At 41.2% G+C, this 17,123-nt stretch overlaps 1 protein-coding gene across 1 annotated transcript in view; it reads left to right on the forward strand.

Moving 5' to 3' along the window:
* LOC133569240 (melanoma receptor tyrosine-protein kinase-like) overlaps window positions 1–17,123 on the forward strand; it is a 52,578-nt gene that overhangs the window by 16,940 nt on the left and 18,515 nt on the right. The window contains exons 2-10 of the mRNA XM_061921470.1: window positions 10,373–10,524; window positions 10,593–10,800; window positions 10,881–11,015; window positions 11,075–11,143; window positions 14,582–14,700; window positions 14,773–14,914; window positions 14,992–15,105; window positions 15,170–15,296; window positions 15,407–15,480. Coding sequence (XP_061777454.1) covers window positions 10,373–10,524; window positions 10,593–10,800; window positions 10,881–11,015; window positions 11,075–11,143; window positions 14,582–14,700; window positions 14,773–14,914; window positions 14,992–15,105; window positions 15,170–15,296; window positions 15,407–15,480 — 1,140 coding nt within the window. The remainder of the gene's footprint in view (window positions 1–10,372; window positions 10,525–10,592; window positions 10,801–10,880; window positions 11,016–11,074; window positions 11,144–14,581; window positions 14,701–14,772; window positions 14,915–14,991; window positions 15,106–15,169; window positions 15,297–15,406; window positions 15,481–17,123) is intronic.

Consider the following 17,123-nt stretch of genomic DNA (forward strand, 5'->3'; position numbering starts at 1 on the left):
GGGTGAACGGCGGGTGGATGATGACTTTGGTGATGCGGTTGCGGATGATATAATTGCCTATCCGCGCATCTCTAATACCTACTGTGAAGCATGGGGGTGGAAACATCATGCTTTGGGGCTGTTTTTCTGCTAAGGGGACAGGCCGATTGATCCGTGTTAAGGAAAGAATGAACGGGGCCATGTATCGTGAGATTTTGAGCCAAAACCTCCTTCCATCAGTGAGAGCTTTGAATGGTTGACCAAATACTTATTTTCCACCATCATTTACAAATAAATTCTTTAAAATTCCTACAATGTGAATTCCTGGATTTTTTTTTTCTACATTCTGTCTCTCACAGTTGAAGTGTAGCAATGATGAAAATTACAGACCTCTGTCATCATTTTAAGTGGGAGAACTTGCACAATCGGTGGCTGACTAAATACTTTTTTGCCCCACTGTAGATGGATTTCCTGTTCCAAAGACTGCGTTCAGGAAAACGGCGCATCCCTCCATATTCGCAATTTACCATTCGCATTTTCGCTAAAGTCATTCGTTAGTTTTGCAACAACAAACTTTCTTATTAACACCGCACATCAACTTTAAAATTGGTGATGTCCAATATCACTTATTTTCTTTCTAATCCAATTCCAAGTGAAATTCAGGCTGGTATCGGTGATATCGATCCGATATCAATATTTTGTGCAAATATACCTAATGTGTGTGCTAAGTTGTAACAGCAAAAATATAACAAAAAAAGAGCAAAAGGTTCGAAGTTATTGAAAAAAAGCTGAAATGTTTTAACTAAATATATTAATATACTCAGTCACCTATAACACAGTTTGGTTTTTAAGTATATAAAATGTCTGTTTTTAGATTTTTTTTAGAATAAAAAAATATCAAAATGGCCCCCATTATGTGGCCCTTGGTGGAAAAATTTTAGGTACCCCTGATCTAAAATATTAGACTCTCTCAGAAAAAAGTAAAATATACACAAATATAAACAAAGCTTGGTGAGTTAATTGAAAATAAAATGCTACTTACTTATGCATGAATTTAAAAAAATGACAACAAGCCTAATAAACACTGTTAAATTGGTAGCTGAACATGAACATATATGTACAGGCAACATTTTTGACACAATATGTTATGCAGTTACACAATCATATTATTATTTTTATTTTCTTACATGGGTAAAACATTAGTAAAAATAGTCAGTATGTCATAGAACATTTTCTAATTAATAATAATAATATACTTATTCACCAGTAATACAACGATGACACAATATCTGTTTTTTTTTAAATAAAGAAAAACATCAATATGGCCCCTGCTTCTTTGACGTTTTGATTTGAGAATCAATATTTGAGCATACAGATATAGTATTGGCGATATGATATTTCAGTATCGGCCTGAACATCATTATTTAAAACAGCATCTCTCAAAGTGAAACATGAGGACGACGCCGCTAGCAAGAATGCCTCATGGATAGAAAACAGAAGACAACAAACTTTGCTGGCTGAGTTTTATGTCGCCAACCACGTCGTACAAACTAAAAAATAAGCTTGCTTGTTTAAGCAACTGGTTGAACTAAGGAAAAGTAAATGCATATGAAATGGTGCACATGGTAAAAGTTGTTTATGGTTTTTTTTATTACATTATTAATATACTGTACATATGTACCTTGTGTGTTAAATCATTACAAAGACTTTCAAAATGTGACCTTAATTCTTACTATACTTAATGTCCCCAAGTTTTGAGCTAATCAATGACTTGCAGTTCAATAAAATATTCCTGTGTGACATTCTGACTACAAAATTGTATATTAGGTTTTTTGCCGATTCAAATAGTTAAATAATAACCTGTGATTTATCAGGATAAACCACTTGATAGCCTAACTATGAACAGTATGTATTTCTTGCAGAAAACACGTCTCATTCACCAGAAGGGCTTGATCTTCTAAAGATGTGCGTGTACTAAAACACGTGCAAACTTGATGCCACAAGTATTGAACGGGTGCAAAGTGGATTTCTTTTAGTAAATGAGCAGAATAAGGCGCGCGATCCATTTAGCGTCCGTGTATTCGTTAATTTGTAGAATTTATGCTGATGAGCAAAATGTCAACAATACTGTACTGGGAGGAGGAGGAGCAAATACAGTGCATTGGGAAAGTATTCACAGCGCTTTACTTTTTCACATTTCATTATGTTGCAGCCTAATTCCAAAATGGAATACATCTATTTTTATTCTACAGTTTAAACATAACCGTGAAGGAGCCACAATATTTGGACTATCCCATCTTTTTTATGGGTCATTTTGTAAAAACCCTGTTTCCATATGAGTTGCGAAATTGTGTTAAATGTAAATATAAACGGAATACAACGATTTGCAGATCCTTTTCAACCCATATTCAATTGAATGCACTAAAACGACAAGATATTTGATGTTCAAACTCATAAACTTTATTTTTTTTTTGCAAATAATAATTAACTTAGAATTTCATGGCTGCAACACGTGCCAAAGTAGTTGGGAAAGAGCATGTTCACCACTGTGTTACATAACCTTATCTTTTAACAACACTCAATAAACATTTGGGAACTGAGGAGACACATTTTTTAAGCTTTTCAGGTGGAATTCTTTCCAATTCTTGTTTTATGTACAGCTTAAGTTGTTCAACAGTCCGGGGTCTCCGTTGTGGTATTTTAGGCTTCATAATGCGCCACACATTTTCAATGGGAGACAGGTCTGGACTACAGGCAGGCCAGTCTAGTACCCGCACTCTTTTACTATGAAGCCACGCTGTTGTAACAAGTGACTTGGTATTATCTTGCTGAAATAAGCAGGGGCGTCCATGATAACGTTGCTTGGATGACAACATATGTTGCTCCAAAACCTGTATGGACCATTCAGCATTAATGGTGCTTTCACAGATGTGTAAGTTACCCATCTCTGGGGCACTAATGCACCCCCATACCATCACAGATGCTGGCTTTTCAACTTTGCTCCTAGAACAGTCCTGATGGTTCTTTTCATCTTTGGTCCGGAAGTGAAGTGAATTATATTTATATTGCGCTTTTCTCTAGTGACTCAAAGCGCTTTACATAGTGAAACGCCAATATCCAAGTTACATTTAAACCAGTGAGGGTGGCACTGGGAGCAGGTGGGTAAAATGTCTTGCCCAAGGACACAACGGCAGTGACTAGGATGGCGGAAGCGGGAATCGAACCTGCAACCCTCAAGTTGCTGGCACGGCCACTCTACCAACCGAGCTATGTAGTTTTAACTTGCACTTACAGATGCAGCGACAAACTGTAGTTATTGACAGTGGTTTTCTGAAGTGTTCCTGAGCCCATGTGGTGATATCCTTTACACACTGATGTCGCTTTTTGATGCGATACCGCCTGAGGGAACGAAGCTCCGTTATATCATTGCTTATGTTCAGTGATTTCTCCAGAGTCTATGACCCTTTTGATGGTATTACGGACCATAGATGTTGAAATTCCTAAATTCCTTGCAAAACAACGTTGAGAAATGTTGTTCTTAAACTGTTTGACAATTTGCTCACACAGTTGTTCACAAAGTGGTGACCTTTGCCCCGTCCTTGTTTGTGAATGACTGAGCATTTCACAAAAGCTGCTTTTATACCCAATCATGGCACCCACCTGTTCCCAATTAGCCTGCACACCTGTGGGATGTTCCAAATAAGTGTTTGATGAGCATTCCTCAACTTTATCAGTATTTATTGCCACCTTTCCCCAACTTCTTTGTCACGTGTTGCTCCCATCAAATTCTAAAGTTAATGATTAGTTGCAAAAAAAAAAAAAAGTTTATCAGTTTGAACATCAAATATGTTGTCGTTGTAGCATATTCAACTGAATATGGGTTGAAAATGATTTGTAAATCATTTTATTCTGTTTATATTACATCTAACAATATTTCCCAACTCATATGGAAACGACATTTGCATTATCGTGGATTAGTGTTACATGTTATGGCCTAAAATGTGCTCAGTGAGTGTGTGAGGCGTATTAAAGGGCTGCAGCATCCTAGTCCAGGTGGTACAAGACTGTCAGATACGTTTTTATGGCCCTCTGAATTACTTTCCCCCCCCTCGAATAGCAAATACATTGGACATTTCGCCCGTGCACAAGAAGATGAATGTGCGTGTGACAAATGTGCATGTGAAGGTTGTGCTCGGGCGTCGCCTTCCCCCCACCCTCCCGCGATTTTTATCAAGATGGATTTGGACGTGAAGCGGACGCCGCCCACCCTTCGCTTGTTGACCTGGTCAAACAAACACATGCAGTGACACCATTTGACCACCAGGGCCCTTTAGCGCCATTGCATCTCGTTAGTGTTATTTGATTTGTTCGTAAACAATGACAAATGGAAAAGAGTGTTGATGACTGTCTGTTATTGTGCGCGACTGTTGACAGCAGCAGCGAGCTCATTAGGGCTAATTGAACACACACACACACACACACGCATTCTTCCTCCAGTCCTCAATGACATGCTGTCATGGCCAGTTGGGCCTCCTGCCCCACCTCCTCTCTTTCTTGCATTGAGGACCAAGGCCATGTGTTAGCATTTAGCATTAGCCATGAGGCGAGCAGTGGACTATACTGTCACTGTCTGCATGTGTGTTTGTGTGTGTGTGTGTGTTTGTCCAACCTTGACAAAAGGTCATAAGGTCAATTTCATGCAAACACATCCTGGGACATTTTGTCCACTTTTTTCCAGGCAAACATCTCGATTATGGGACGTTTGAGGTTCGTTGCAAGCGTTAGGTCGAGGGGGCTTGGCTTTGTTGGCATAAACATGTTATGGAGGTGCATGACCTGCAGACTGTGACACACACACACGCACATTGTTTTTGTCCAGAACATTCCGTGTTTGTCAGCTGGGTCTGTGACAAGGCTTAGCTTCTTTCTGCTGTTGTCATGCCTTGCCGATTGTTGAGATCAGGGGTGTCCAAACTTTTTCCACTGAGGGCCGCACACGGAAAATTAAAGAATGCCGGGGCCATTTTGGTATTTTTCCATTTCAAAACCAATACAATATATCAGGGGAGGGGGAGGGGGGTGGGTTTACCTTCAGGGCTCCCCTCAAAATTGGTTCCAGGAACCCGAACGGTCTCGGTCAGAAAAATGTTGACAATAAGTCATATATCATTTTTATTTTTTTATTATTCAACGCTTGAATCTCAAGATCAGCTTGAGGTCCACACTGTATGTCGATACTAAGTAAAAAAAAAAAACAACTATGTATACATATATATGAATGTGTGTATATATATATATATATATATATATATATATATATATATATGTATATATGTAATACGTATATATGTATATATATGTCTGTGTGTACACATTTATATATATGTATGTGTGTATACGTTTATATATGTATGTGTGTATGTGTGTGTGTGTGTGTGTGTATATATATGTGTATAAGCATGTATATATGTGTGTACATGTATATTTGTGTATATGTGTATAAATGTGTATGTGTATAAGATGTGTATATATTTGTGTAGATGTGTATGTATGTACGTATATGTGTTTATCAGTATATATGTGTGTATGTGCATATGTATATGTGTACCTGCAATGTATATATATATGTGTATATGTATATATATATATATGTATGTATATATATATATATATATGTAATACGTATATATGTATATGGATATATATGTCTGTGTGTGTACACATTTATATATATGTATGTGTGTATACGTTTATATATGTATGTGTGTATATGTGTGTGTGTGTGTGTGTGTATATATATATATTTATATATACTGTATAAATGTGTGTGTATATACTGTATGTATGTATGTATGTGTATATATATATATATATATATATATATATATATATATATATACTGTATGTATATATATACTGTATGTGTGTATATCCATCCATCCATCCATCATCTTCCGCTTATCCGAGGTCGGGTCGCGGGGGCAACAGCCTAAGCAGGGAAACCCAGACTTCCCTCTCCCCAGCCACTTCGTCCAGCTCTTCCCGGGGGATCCCGAGGCGTTCCCAGGCCAGCCGGGAGACATAGTCTTCCCAACGTGTCCTGGGTCTTCCCCGTGGCCTCCTACCGGTTGGACGTGCCCTAAACACCTCCCTAGGGAGGCGTTCGGGTGGCATCCTGACCAGATGCCCGAACCACCTCATCTGGCTCCTCTCCATGTGAAGGAGCAGCGGCTTTACTTTGAGTCCCTCCCGGATGGCAGAGCTTCTCACCCTATCTCTAAGGGAGAGCCCCGCCACACGGCGGAGGAAACTCATTTCGGCCGCTTGTACCCGTGATCTTATCCTTTCGGTCATGACCCAAAGCTCATGACCATAGGTGAGGATGGGAACGTAGATCGACCGGTAAATTGAGAGCTTTGCCTTCCGGCTCAGCTCCTTCTTCACCACAACGGATCGGTACAACGTCCGCATGACTGAAGACGCCGCACCGATCCGCCTGTCGATCTCACGATCCACTCTTCCCTCACTCGTGAACAAGACTCCTAGGTACTTGAACTCCTCCACTTGGGGCAGGGTCTCCTCCCCAACCCGGAGATGGCACTCCACCCTTTTCCGGGCGAGAACCATGGACTCGGACTTGGAGGTGCTGATTCTCATTCCGGTCGCTTCACACTCGGCTGCGAACCGATCCAGCGAGAGCTGAAGATCCCGGTCAGATGAAGCCATCATGACCACATCATCTGCAAAAAGCAGAGACCTAATCCTGCGGTTACCAAACCGGAACCCCTCAACGCCTTGACTGCGCCTAGAAATTCTGTCCATAAAAGTTATGAACAGAATCGGTGACAAAGGACAGCCTTGGCGGAGTCTAACCCTCACTGGAAATGTGTTCGACTTACTGCCGGCAATGCGAACCAAGCTCTGGCACTGATCGTACAGGGAGCGGACCGCCACAATAAGACAGTCCGATACCCCATACTCTCTGAGCACTCCCCACAGGACTTCCCAAGGGACACGGTCGAATGCCTTCTCCAAGTCCACAAAGCACATGTAGACTGGTTGGGCAAACTCCCATGCACCCTCAAGAACCCTGCCGAGAGTATAGAGCTGGTCCACAGTTCCACGACCAGGACGAAAACCACACTGTTCCTCCTGAATCCGAGGTTCGACTATCCGACGTAGCCTCCTCTCCAGTACACCTGAATAAACCTTACCGGGAAGGCTGAGGAGTGTGATCCCACGATAGTTGGAACACACCCTCCGGTCCCCCTTCTTAAAGAGAGGAACCACCACCCCGGTCTGCCAATCCAGAGGTACGACCCCCGATGTCCACGCGATGCTGCATGTGTGTATATATATACATATATATATGTGTGTGTATGTGTATATATATATATATATATATATATATATATATATATATTGTGCGTGTGTGTGTGTGTGTGTGCGTGAGTCCGTCGTATCTCCTTTACGTCAAAGAAAATCCTCTTTTTACTGCAAAAAAAATAAATAAATCAATCAATGTTTATTTATATAGCCCCAAATCACAAATGTCTCAAAGGACTGCACAAATCATTACGACTACAACATCCTCGGAAGAACCCACAAAAGGGCAAGGAAAACTCACACCCAGTGGGCAGGGAGAATTCACATTCAGTGGGACGCCAGTGACAATGCTGACTATGAGAAACCTTGGAGAGGACCTCAGATGTGGGCAACCCCCCCCCTCTAGGGGACCGAGAGCAATGGATGATAAATAATATTTTCCCCAAAAAATATTATAAAGTGGAATATTTGATGTGAAGTAATTGGTGCCTTAAATGGGTCAGTAATTAATCACTACTTTGATTTTAATTACAATTTTTGAGCAATGACAGTTAAAAAAAAAAAAATCCTACCAAAATGATTGGAAAGCCAAAAGAGCCCCGCTCATACAATTGTTCAAATAAGTCATACATTTTTTTTCTTTTACTTTCAACTTTTTAGTCTTTAGATCAACTTCAGATATATCCGTCGATTATAAGTTTTTATATTGTTTTTTTGGCAAGGAAAACATTGGGTTGTTTTCCGTATGGCAAACACACCAAACATGCAATATTTTCCCCAAAAATATTTTATGTGAAGTAATTGGAGCCGTCAATAGGTCAATAATTCATAACACATTGATTTTGATTCATTATATTTTTTGTGTTGTGCTTTGTGTTATCGTAGTCAAGATTTTAACTTTGTCTTATTACATTGGGGTGGTATAGCTCGGTTGGTAGAGCGGCCGTGCCATCAACTTGAAGGTTGCAGGTTCGATCCCTGTTTCCGCCATACTAGTCACTGCCGTTGTGTCCTTGGGCAAGAAAGACACTTTACCCACCTGCTCCCAGTGCCACCCACACTGGTTTATATGTAAAAATTAGATATTCCCTATGTAAAGCGCGTTGAGTCACTAGGGAAAAAGCGCTATATAAATATAATTTATTTCTTTCTTTTATTACGCTTTTTATGTTTGTTTTTTTAAATAGTATTTTTAGAGTGTGCCGCGGGGCGCAAATGTCCCCTGGGCCGCACTTTACAGAGCAGGTTTAGGAGTAAAACTAGTGCCCTCACGGGGGCGCTAGTGTGTCCCAATTAGACTCACCCTTGTTCTCCAGGAAGGGATCGTGTGCACCAACAGACTGAGCCAGAAAGGCCTCATTCTTCAGCCCGTCATGGACCAACTGCTTCCTCGTCTCCCTTTCTCATAACACAACACAACACAACACCGCTTCTCAAACTCCGGAATGTTCCATGCCTGTCAGCCATCTTAAAGATAAACGCCAGGAGAAATAAAACAAATCAGATCTTGCACTCAGAATTAAAGGCCTACTGAAATGAGATTTTCTTATTTAAACGGGGATAGCAGGTACATTCTATGTGTCATACTTGATCATTTCACGATATTGCCATATTTTTGCTGAAAGGATTTAGTAGAGAACATCCACAATAAAGTTCACAACTTTTGGTCACTAATAAATAAGCCTTGCCTGAACCAGAAGTAGCAGACAATGTGCACGTGACGTCACGGGTTGTAGGGCTCCTCACATCCTCACATTGTTTAAAATCATAGCCTCCAGCATCAAGAGCTATTCGGACCAAGAAAGCGACAATTTCCCCATTAATTTGAGCGAGGATGAAAGATTCGTGGATGAGGAAATTTAGAGTGAATGACTAGGGGAAAAAAAAGGCGATGGCTCCAGTGAGAGCTTTTCAGATGTAATTAGACACATTTACTAGGACGATTCTGGAAAATCCCTTATTTGCTTATTGTTTTAATAGTGTTTTAGTGAGATTGTAAAGTTATACCTGAAAGTCGGAGGGGCTGTGTCTCTGACAGAAGCCAATGGAGCTAGGAACCAAGATCACAGCTGCCTTTTTGACAGCTGCTGCAGGAGAACGCATAATCTACTGATGTCTCCGGTCACAGCCGACCTAATATCACCATTTTCCCATCCAAAAACTTGCTGGTTGACGTAGAGAAACATGTTCGCTTGACCGCTCTGTGTTAAAGCTTCACAACAAACAAAGAAACACCGGCTGTGTCTCGGTTGATAAAGTCAGCTGCAATCCACCGATTTTCCACAAACAGCATTCTTATTTGACGTCTCCATTTTTAATCGAACAAATTGCAAAAGATTCAGCAACACTGATGTCCAAAATACTGTGTAATAATGCGATGGAAAGAGACGACTTTTAGCCGCAAGTGGTACTGGGCTAATATGTCCGCTACAACCCGAGACGTCCCAAACACGCGTCATCATACATTCCGCGACGCTTTCAACAAGAAACTCGGCGGGAAATTTAAAATTGTAATTTAGTAAACTAAAAAGGCCGTATTGGCATGTCTCGTCGGGACCCAGGATGGACCACTCGCCTGTGTATCGGTTGGGGACATCTCTACGCTGCTGATCCGCCTCCGCTTGGGATGGTTTCCTGTGGACGGGACTCTCGCTGCTGTCTTGGACGTCTCCATTATTAATCGAATAAATTGCAAAAGATTTAGCAACACAGATGTCCAAAATACTGTGTAATTATGCGATGAAAAGAGACGACTTTTAGCCGTGTGTGGTGCTGGGCTGACATGTCCACTCCAACCAATCACGTCACAAGCACGTCATCATAAGCGTCATCATTCCGCGATGTTTTCAACAGGATACCTCGCGGGAAATTTAAAATTACAATTTAGTAAACTAAACCGGGCCGTATTGGCATGTGTTGCAACGTTAATATTTCATCATTGATGTATAAACTATCAGACTGTGTGGTCGGTAGTAGTGGCTTTCAGTAGTCCTTTAAAGTCAACATTCTTGTGGAAGCGCTCCCTCGTGTGGCCAACAGAGGAACTACAATTTGTCTTTGCTCTTAGTGTGTCAAGGGACGAGCAATCAGCTGACGATGATCGGCAATGCTGAAAACCACTACAACAACATGGTGAAGATATACGCCAACTGCTCCGTGGTCCTGGACAACCTGGAGATCACGCACATCCTGCAGGACCAGGACCTCTCTTTCCTCCAGGTGGGTGACAGCGTCGCCAATCCACTGAGCCCTTTTTGAATGTTTTGCTCCATGCTGTTTGGCTCCAGTCCATCCAGGAAGTCGGCGGCTACGTTCTGATCGCCATCAACCAGGCGCCGATCGTCCCGCTGGTCAACCTGAAGCTGATCCGAGGTCAGAACCTCTACGAGGGTCAGTACGCCCTGCTGGTCATGTCCAACTACCACAGAAACAACTCGTCCTCCACGGTCAGCTACAGCAGCGGCATCAAGCAGCTTCAACTCAGCAGCCTGACCGGTATTGGATCTGACGGCTTCTAATTGTCTTTGACGCCGACTGTGCAAATAACACTTGTGTTGTCTCTCCGTCACGGTCAGAGATTCTTCGAGGCGGAGTTAAGATTACTCATAATCACTTGCTATGCAACATGGACACCATCCAGTGGGAGGACATCTTGGACAAAACCAGCAAGCTCACATTGCTTTTAAAGATGGACGACTTTGCACGTGACTGTATGTCATGTTGCTGTCACCTAAAACATTGGCTTCGTTTTTGACGTGTGTTTCTCCAGGTGAGCCCTGCCATCAGTCATGTGTCAACGGGTCGTGCTGGGCGGCCGGACAGGAGCACTGCCAGAAATGTAAACACACTCCCAACACTAAGACGTACTGAAAAGTAACGCCTCTATTCCTTGCAACAGGTCTATAATTAGCATCAGCATTGTTACCTGCGCCTTTATTACCTTCACAAGATGGCTGCTTTTGAAGTATCTTGAGTGATCAGCATTCAGCAGCTTTATATGGAGGTTAATTTGTGCCTTTATTACGAAATCTTTTTTTTTTTACACTGAGTATACGTAACCTAATTTTTCGCGTTTGAATTATCGGAATTAAATTTTTTTGAATTTCATTGAAAAAAAATTGTTTGCAAAATGTGTGTTTTAAAATTGAGTGTATAGAAATTTAGTGCAAAAAAATTAATGTGTATGAAAAATCAGTGTATGAAAATTTATTTAATTGTAAAATTAATTTAGTGCAAAAAAAAAACAGTCTTAAATAATCAGTGTATAAAAAATTTTTGCGAAAAAAAAAACCTAATTGTAAAATAATTTATTGCAAACATATATATGTAAAACAAATCAGTTAATGAACATTTATTGCAAAAAGCTCAGTGTAAAATAATTTAGTATAAAAAACACTGTAAAAAAATGAGTATAAAAACATTTCCTGCGAAAAAAACTAATTGTAAAATAATTTAGGGCAAAAAAAAATTTAATGTAAAAAAAATCAGTGTATGAAAATTTATTGCAAAAAAACTCACCGTAAAATAATTTACTGCAAAAATTCATCCATCCATCCATTTTCTACCGCTTATTCCCTTTGGGGTCACGGGGGGCGCTGGTGCCTATCTCAGCTACAATCGGACGGAAGGCGGCGTACACCCTGGACAAGTCGCCACCTCATCGCAGGGCCAACACAGATAGACACACTCACATTCACACACTAGGGACCCTTTAGTGTTGCCAATCAACCTATCCCCAGGTGCATGTCTTTGGAATGGGGAGGAAGCCGGAGTACCCGGATGGAACCCACACACTCACGGGAAGAACATGCAAACTCCACACAGAAAGATCTTGAGCCCGGGATTGAACCCTGACTACTCAGGACCTTCGTATTGTGAGGCAGATGCACTAACCCCTCTTCCACTGTGAAGCCTTAGTACAAAAATAACAGTTTAAAAAAACCTGTATAAAAATTTATTGCGAAAAAAACTTATTGTAAAATAATTTAGTGTAAAAAAAAAAAAATCAGTGTAAAAAAAACATCTGTGTATGAAAATTTATTGCAAAAAAACTAATTGTAAAATAATTTAGTGTAATAAAAAAAAAATCTGTGTAAAAAAATCTGTGTAAAAAATTCAGTGTATAAAAAGTTAGTGTAAAAAAAGCCAGGGCTGAAAAATTCTCTGTCGAAAAATGTGCTGCCTCGGAAAGCAAGACTCACTTCTGGTAAATTAGGACTAAAGCAATCGATCCTGTCTCAGAAGCAGCCAATGAGGTCTCAAGTTTGAAGTCACGTGACACAAGTCTTTCAAAACAGCATAAAAAAGGCAGTTCATCGGGCAACCTGGAAATAACACAACATAATCAACATTTCAATGAGGCTCGCTGGGTATTTTACATTTTAAATTTTTATACACATAATTTTTTTTACACTGAAACATCCATCCATCCATCCATTTCCTACCGCATATTCCCTTTTGGGGTAGCGGGGGGCGCTGGCACCTATCTCAGCTACAATCGGGCGGAAGGCGGGGTACACCCTGGACAAATCGCCACCTCATCGCAGGGCCTACACTGAAACACAGAATTTTTAAACACACAGATTTTGCTAGCAAATGATTTTTCAATGAAATTGTCAGCATGATTTTGACGTAAAAAATTCAGTTCACAAAATTCAAACGCAATCATTTCAATTACATTTATTCAGTGTCAAAAAAAGCTTTTATAATGAAGTCACAAATTAACCTCCATACTTTATCTAGCGCTGCGTGTGCTTTAAAATGTTGCCACTCAGCTCATTCATTGTAAATTTTACAGCACTTGTAATGCTGACTAAGCAGTTTGCTCCTTACCGTATTGACAAAATTGATTCTGCATCTGTGTTGTGCAATAGGAATGGGTACTGTTCACCTGGTACTCGACATGGTTCTCAACGGGACTCATTTTCGGGACTTATGTGTGTGTTAATGAATGTTGAGTGTTTGATGATCACATTTTGTTAAATGATCTAACATTTCAAAAAGAGCTGATTGCAGTTACTGTGACTGTGTATCGCATTTTCTTACATATTTCAGACGCAATCGCACTTCCAAGACATTAGATGGCAGTGCTGTATAGGCTTTTTCTAAACTGTGTATAGAGAGAGTTTGGCCAACTCGGTTCCACAGTTGGTCCCCAACATGGTGCCCTATAGCCACGTGAGGGTGAAGTGAATGTGAAGTGAATGATATTTATATAGCGCTTTTTCTCTAGTGACTCAAAGCGCTTTACATAGTGAAACCCAATATCTAAGTTACATTTAAACCAGTGTGGGTGGCACTGGGAGCAGGTGGGTGAAGTGTCTTGCCCAAGGACACAACGGCAGTAACTAGGATGGCGGAAGCGAGGATCGAACCTGCAACCCTCAAGTTGCTGGCACGGTCACTCTACCAACCGAGCTATACCGTCTTATGACCAATCATTTAGGAGATTGTCTGGCCATATACTCTCTCTGATTGGTCAAAAGCCACACACGTGACTACAGGGCGCCATGTTGGGGACCAACTCAGAACCCGAGTTGGCAATACTTCTCTGGGCAATACCGTAGTAAATTGTCTAATTAGGAAGTAGCTTTTTCAAGATAGCTGAATGTATTATGTTGCGCCCTAAAAAGTTCATACTGTAAGTATGTACTAATTATGTACCAATTGTTTGATTCTTTAAGTGCATCTTAGTTGTAGTTTTCATTAGCAAATTTGGGGGTGTTGAAATCGCCATGTATAATCGCAATTCTAATCAGTAGCCTGTCAATGGCAAATCTAATACAAATTAGCATCAAGCTAGCGCATTTTGAAAGAGTGTAGCCTTACTTTGCGTTTGAGCGTTTTCTACCAAGCACATACGCTTTTGTAGGTGTTGAAAGTTGCAGCATTTTTTAAAAGGAATACTGCTGCTTTAGTGATCGTTTCCTTGAGCCGGTGTTTAGTTTGCAACCGGACACAAAATCCCGTGCAACAAATGTATCGAAATATGGCACTACTTGATTTGAATTGAATCGATGGAATTCAGTTGGTGCCTGAAAAAAGTACAGAATTCGGTACCCATCCTTATTGTGCACTGTGCTATGTTTTTCCATTACACTTTCTCATGCACTCCGGATAATGTTTCAAGTTAAAAGCTGTCTAATTGTCACATATTCACAGCCTGGGTAAAACATATAACTGGAACATTTATAGTAAGCATTGACAGCTGCTGGGCAGCGTGTACACGTCATGTAGTGACACATCATGACCTGTGATGGCGCTTGTTTCCCTCTAGTCACCAAGACCCAGTGTGCCGAGCAGTGCAGCAGGCGTTGTCGCGGTCCGAAACCCAGCGACTGTTGTAACGAGCACTGTGCGGCGGGCTGCACCGGCCCGCGGGCCACCGACTGTCTGGTCAGTGAGTCGCATCCAAACGTGAGCTCCCCCTTGTGGTGCGTCCGAGCGTGACAGCTGATGTCCTTTCAGGCGTGCCGGCTGTTCAACGACAACGGCACCTGCAAGGACGCGTGTCCTCCTGCCACGCTCTACGATCTGACAACACACCAAGTCATCAATAACCCCAACGCCAGGTTCACCTACGGCGCCACCTGCGTCAAGTCCTGCCCGCGTAAGACACATGGATGGATACATGAATGTTAATGCGTGTGCAGCTTCTCACACGTGTGTGTTTGTCTGTGTGTGCAGGCAACTACGTGGTGACCGGAGGCTCCTGCGTGCGCACATGCGGCCCTGGCATGTACGAGGTGGACGACAAAGGCGTGCAGCGCTGTCGAACCTGCGAGGGAGTGTGTCCTAAAGGTAGCCCCTCCCCAACATGGCCGCCGTGATGAATCCATGTAACGTTCTCGCTTGTTTCCTCCAGCGTGCGATGGTCTCGGCGTGGGCGCTCTTAGCAACACCATGGCCATCGACGCCTCCAACATCGATTCGTTCCAAAACTGCACCAAGATCAACGGCAACATCTACCTCATCCAGAGCTCCTTCATCGGGTCAGTCAAAAACAACAAGTTAGCACTAGATTAGCTTGTGGCCTCCTGATGACATCATCCCTCGCACTCATTCTAACATCTGAATGTTGCTCTGATTGGTTCCTATGTAGGGATGCTCACTTTAAGATCCCGCCCATGGACCCGGTTAAGCTCGAATACTTTCGGACCGTAAAGGAAATCACAGGTAGGTCAAAAATGGACTTACTCCAGAGGTGTCCAAACTCTTTGACTTGGGGGGCCGCAGTGGGCAAAAAAAAATTGGCCGCAAAAGCCGATTGCATGCAAAGTAACAATTAATCTATGTATATACATCCATCCATCCTTTTTCTACCGCTTGTCCCTCCATGGGTTCGGCTGGAGCCTATCCCAGTTGCATCCGGGTAGAATGTGGGGGTACACCCTGGACTAGTCGCCGCCTCATCGCACAACATTCACACAATCAACACAATGTTGCCAATCAACCTATCTATCCGCAGGTATACATATATATATATATATATATATATATATATATATATATATATATATATATATATATATATATATATATATACATACATAAACATACGCATTATATATATACATATAGATATATGTCTTGATTGGATTATCCAGAGAATAGTGCTCGATACCGTGGTAGAGCGTAATATTTAGGTGTGGGAAAAATCACAAGACTACTTCATCTCTACAGAACTGTTTCATGAGGGGTTCCCTTAATCATCAGGAGATTTTCAAATCTCCTGCTTACAGACATCAGTCGTTTACCAAGCAAAGGTAACACGCAAGGACATTAACACATCCGACACGTACGTAGGATTAACCGAAGGAGCGTTCAAAACAAGATGGAATAATCACAACGCCTCCTTTAGAAACCAGACTTTGCGGAATTCTACAGAACTCAGCAAACACATTTGGAACCTCAAAGACAATAATGTTGAATATTCAATAACATGGCAAATTCTTGCATCCAGCACACCTTACAACAGTGGTAATACAAGATGCAACCTATGCTTAAAAGAGAAACTGTTTATTGTATATCATCCAGATCTATCATCCCTCAACAAGCGCAGTGAAATCATTTCAACATGCCGCCACAGACGGAAACACCTCCTAGGTAACACATGAGCCAATCACCACACCCTACGCCTGCCTGTACCCACCCACTCTGTGCCCTATATAAACCATTGTATGCGAATGCTTCCATTAAAATCTCCTGATGATTGAGGGAACCCCTCATGAAACAGTTCTGTAGAGATGAAGTAGTCTTGTGATTTTTCCCACACCTACATATTGCGCTCTACCACGGTATCGAGCACTATTCTCTGGATAATCCAATCAAGACATATATATATATATATATATATATATATATATATATATATATATATACACAGTGTTGTGGATACATATATATTTGTACATATTTACATACATATTATATTAATATATGGATTATTAATCAATGATTAATGTAATAGGATATCAAGAGTATGTAAATGTATTGACTCCTACCTTGTTTACTTCCATCACTATCTCCTTAAAGTTTTGTAATCAATCAGTAATATCAAGCAGCTAAAATATACCAAGCATGGATAAGTGTGGAGAAAGTGTTTTGTATTTTTCCCTTCATGCATTGCAGTGTATTTAAATGGGTGTAATTGTGAATTATGTGTGGCGGATGGATGTTTTTTTTTTATAATCATAGCCATAAACCGCAGTGAGCAGGTTGTGTTACGTGTGGCAATGTGTGTTGACTTTATGTGTTGGTTGCAGTTTGCGCCATGAGTGGTAATGGGTGTTGGATTGGGTCATATAAGTGTATGCTGT

This window comes from Nerophis ophidion, linkage group LG15, assembly GCF_033978795.1.
Source record: "Nerophis ophidion isolate RoL-2023_Sa linkage group LG15, RoL_Noph_v1.0, whole genome shotgun sequence".
In the NCBI taxonomy this organism is placed as follows: domain Eukaryota; kingdom Metazoa; phylum Chordata; class Actinopteri; order Syngnathiformes; family Syngnathidae; genus Nerophis; species Nerophis ophidion.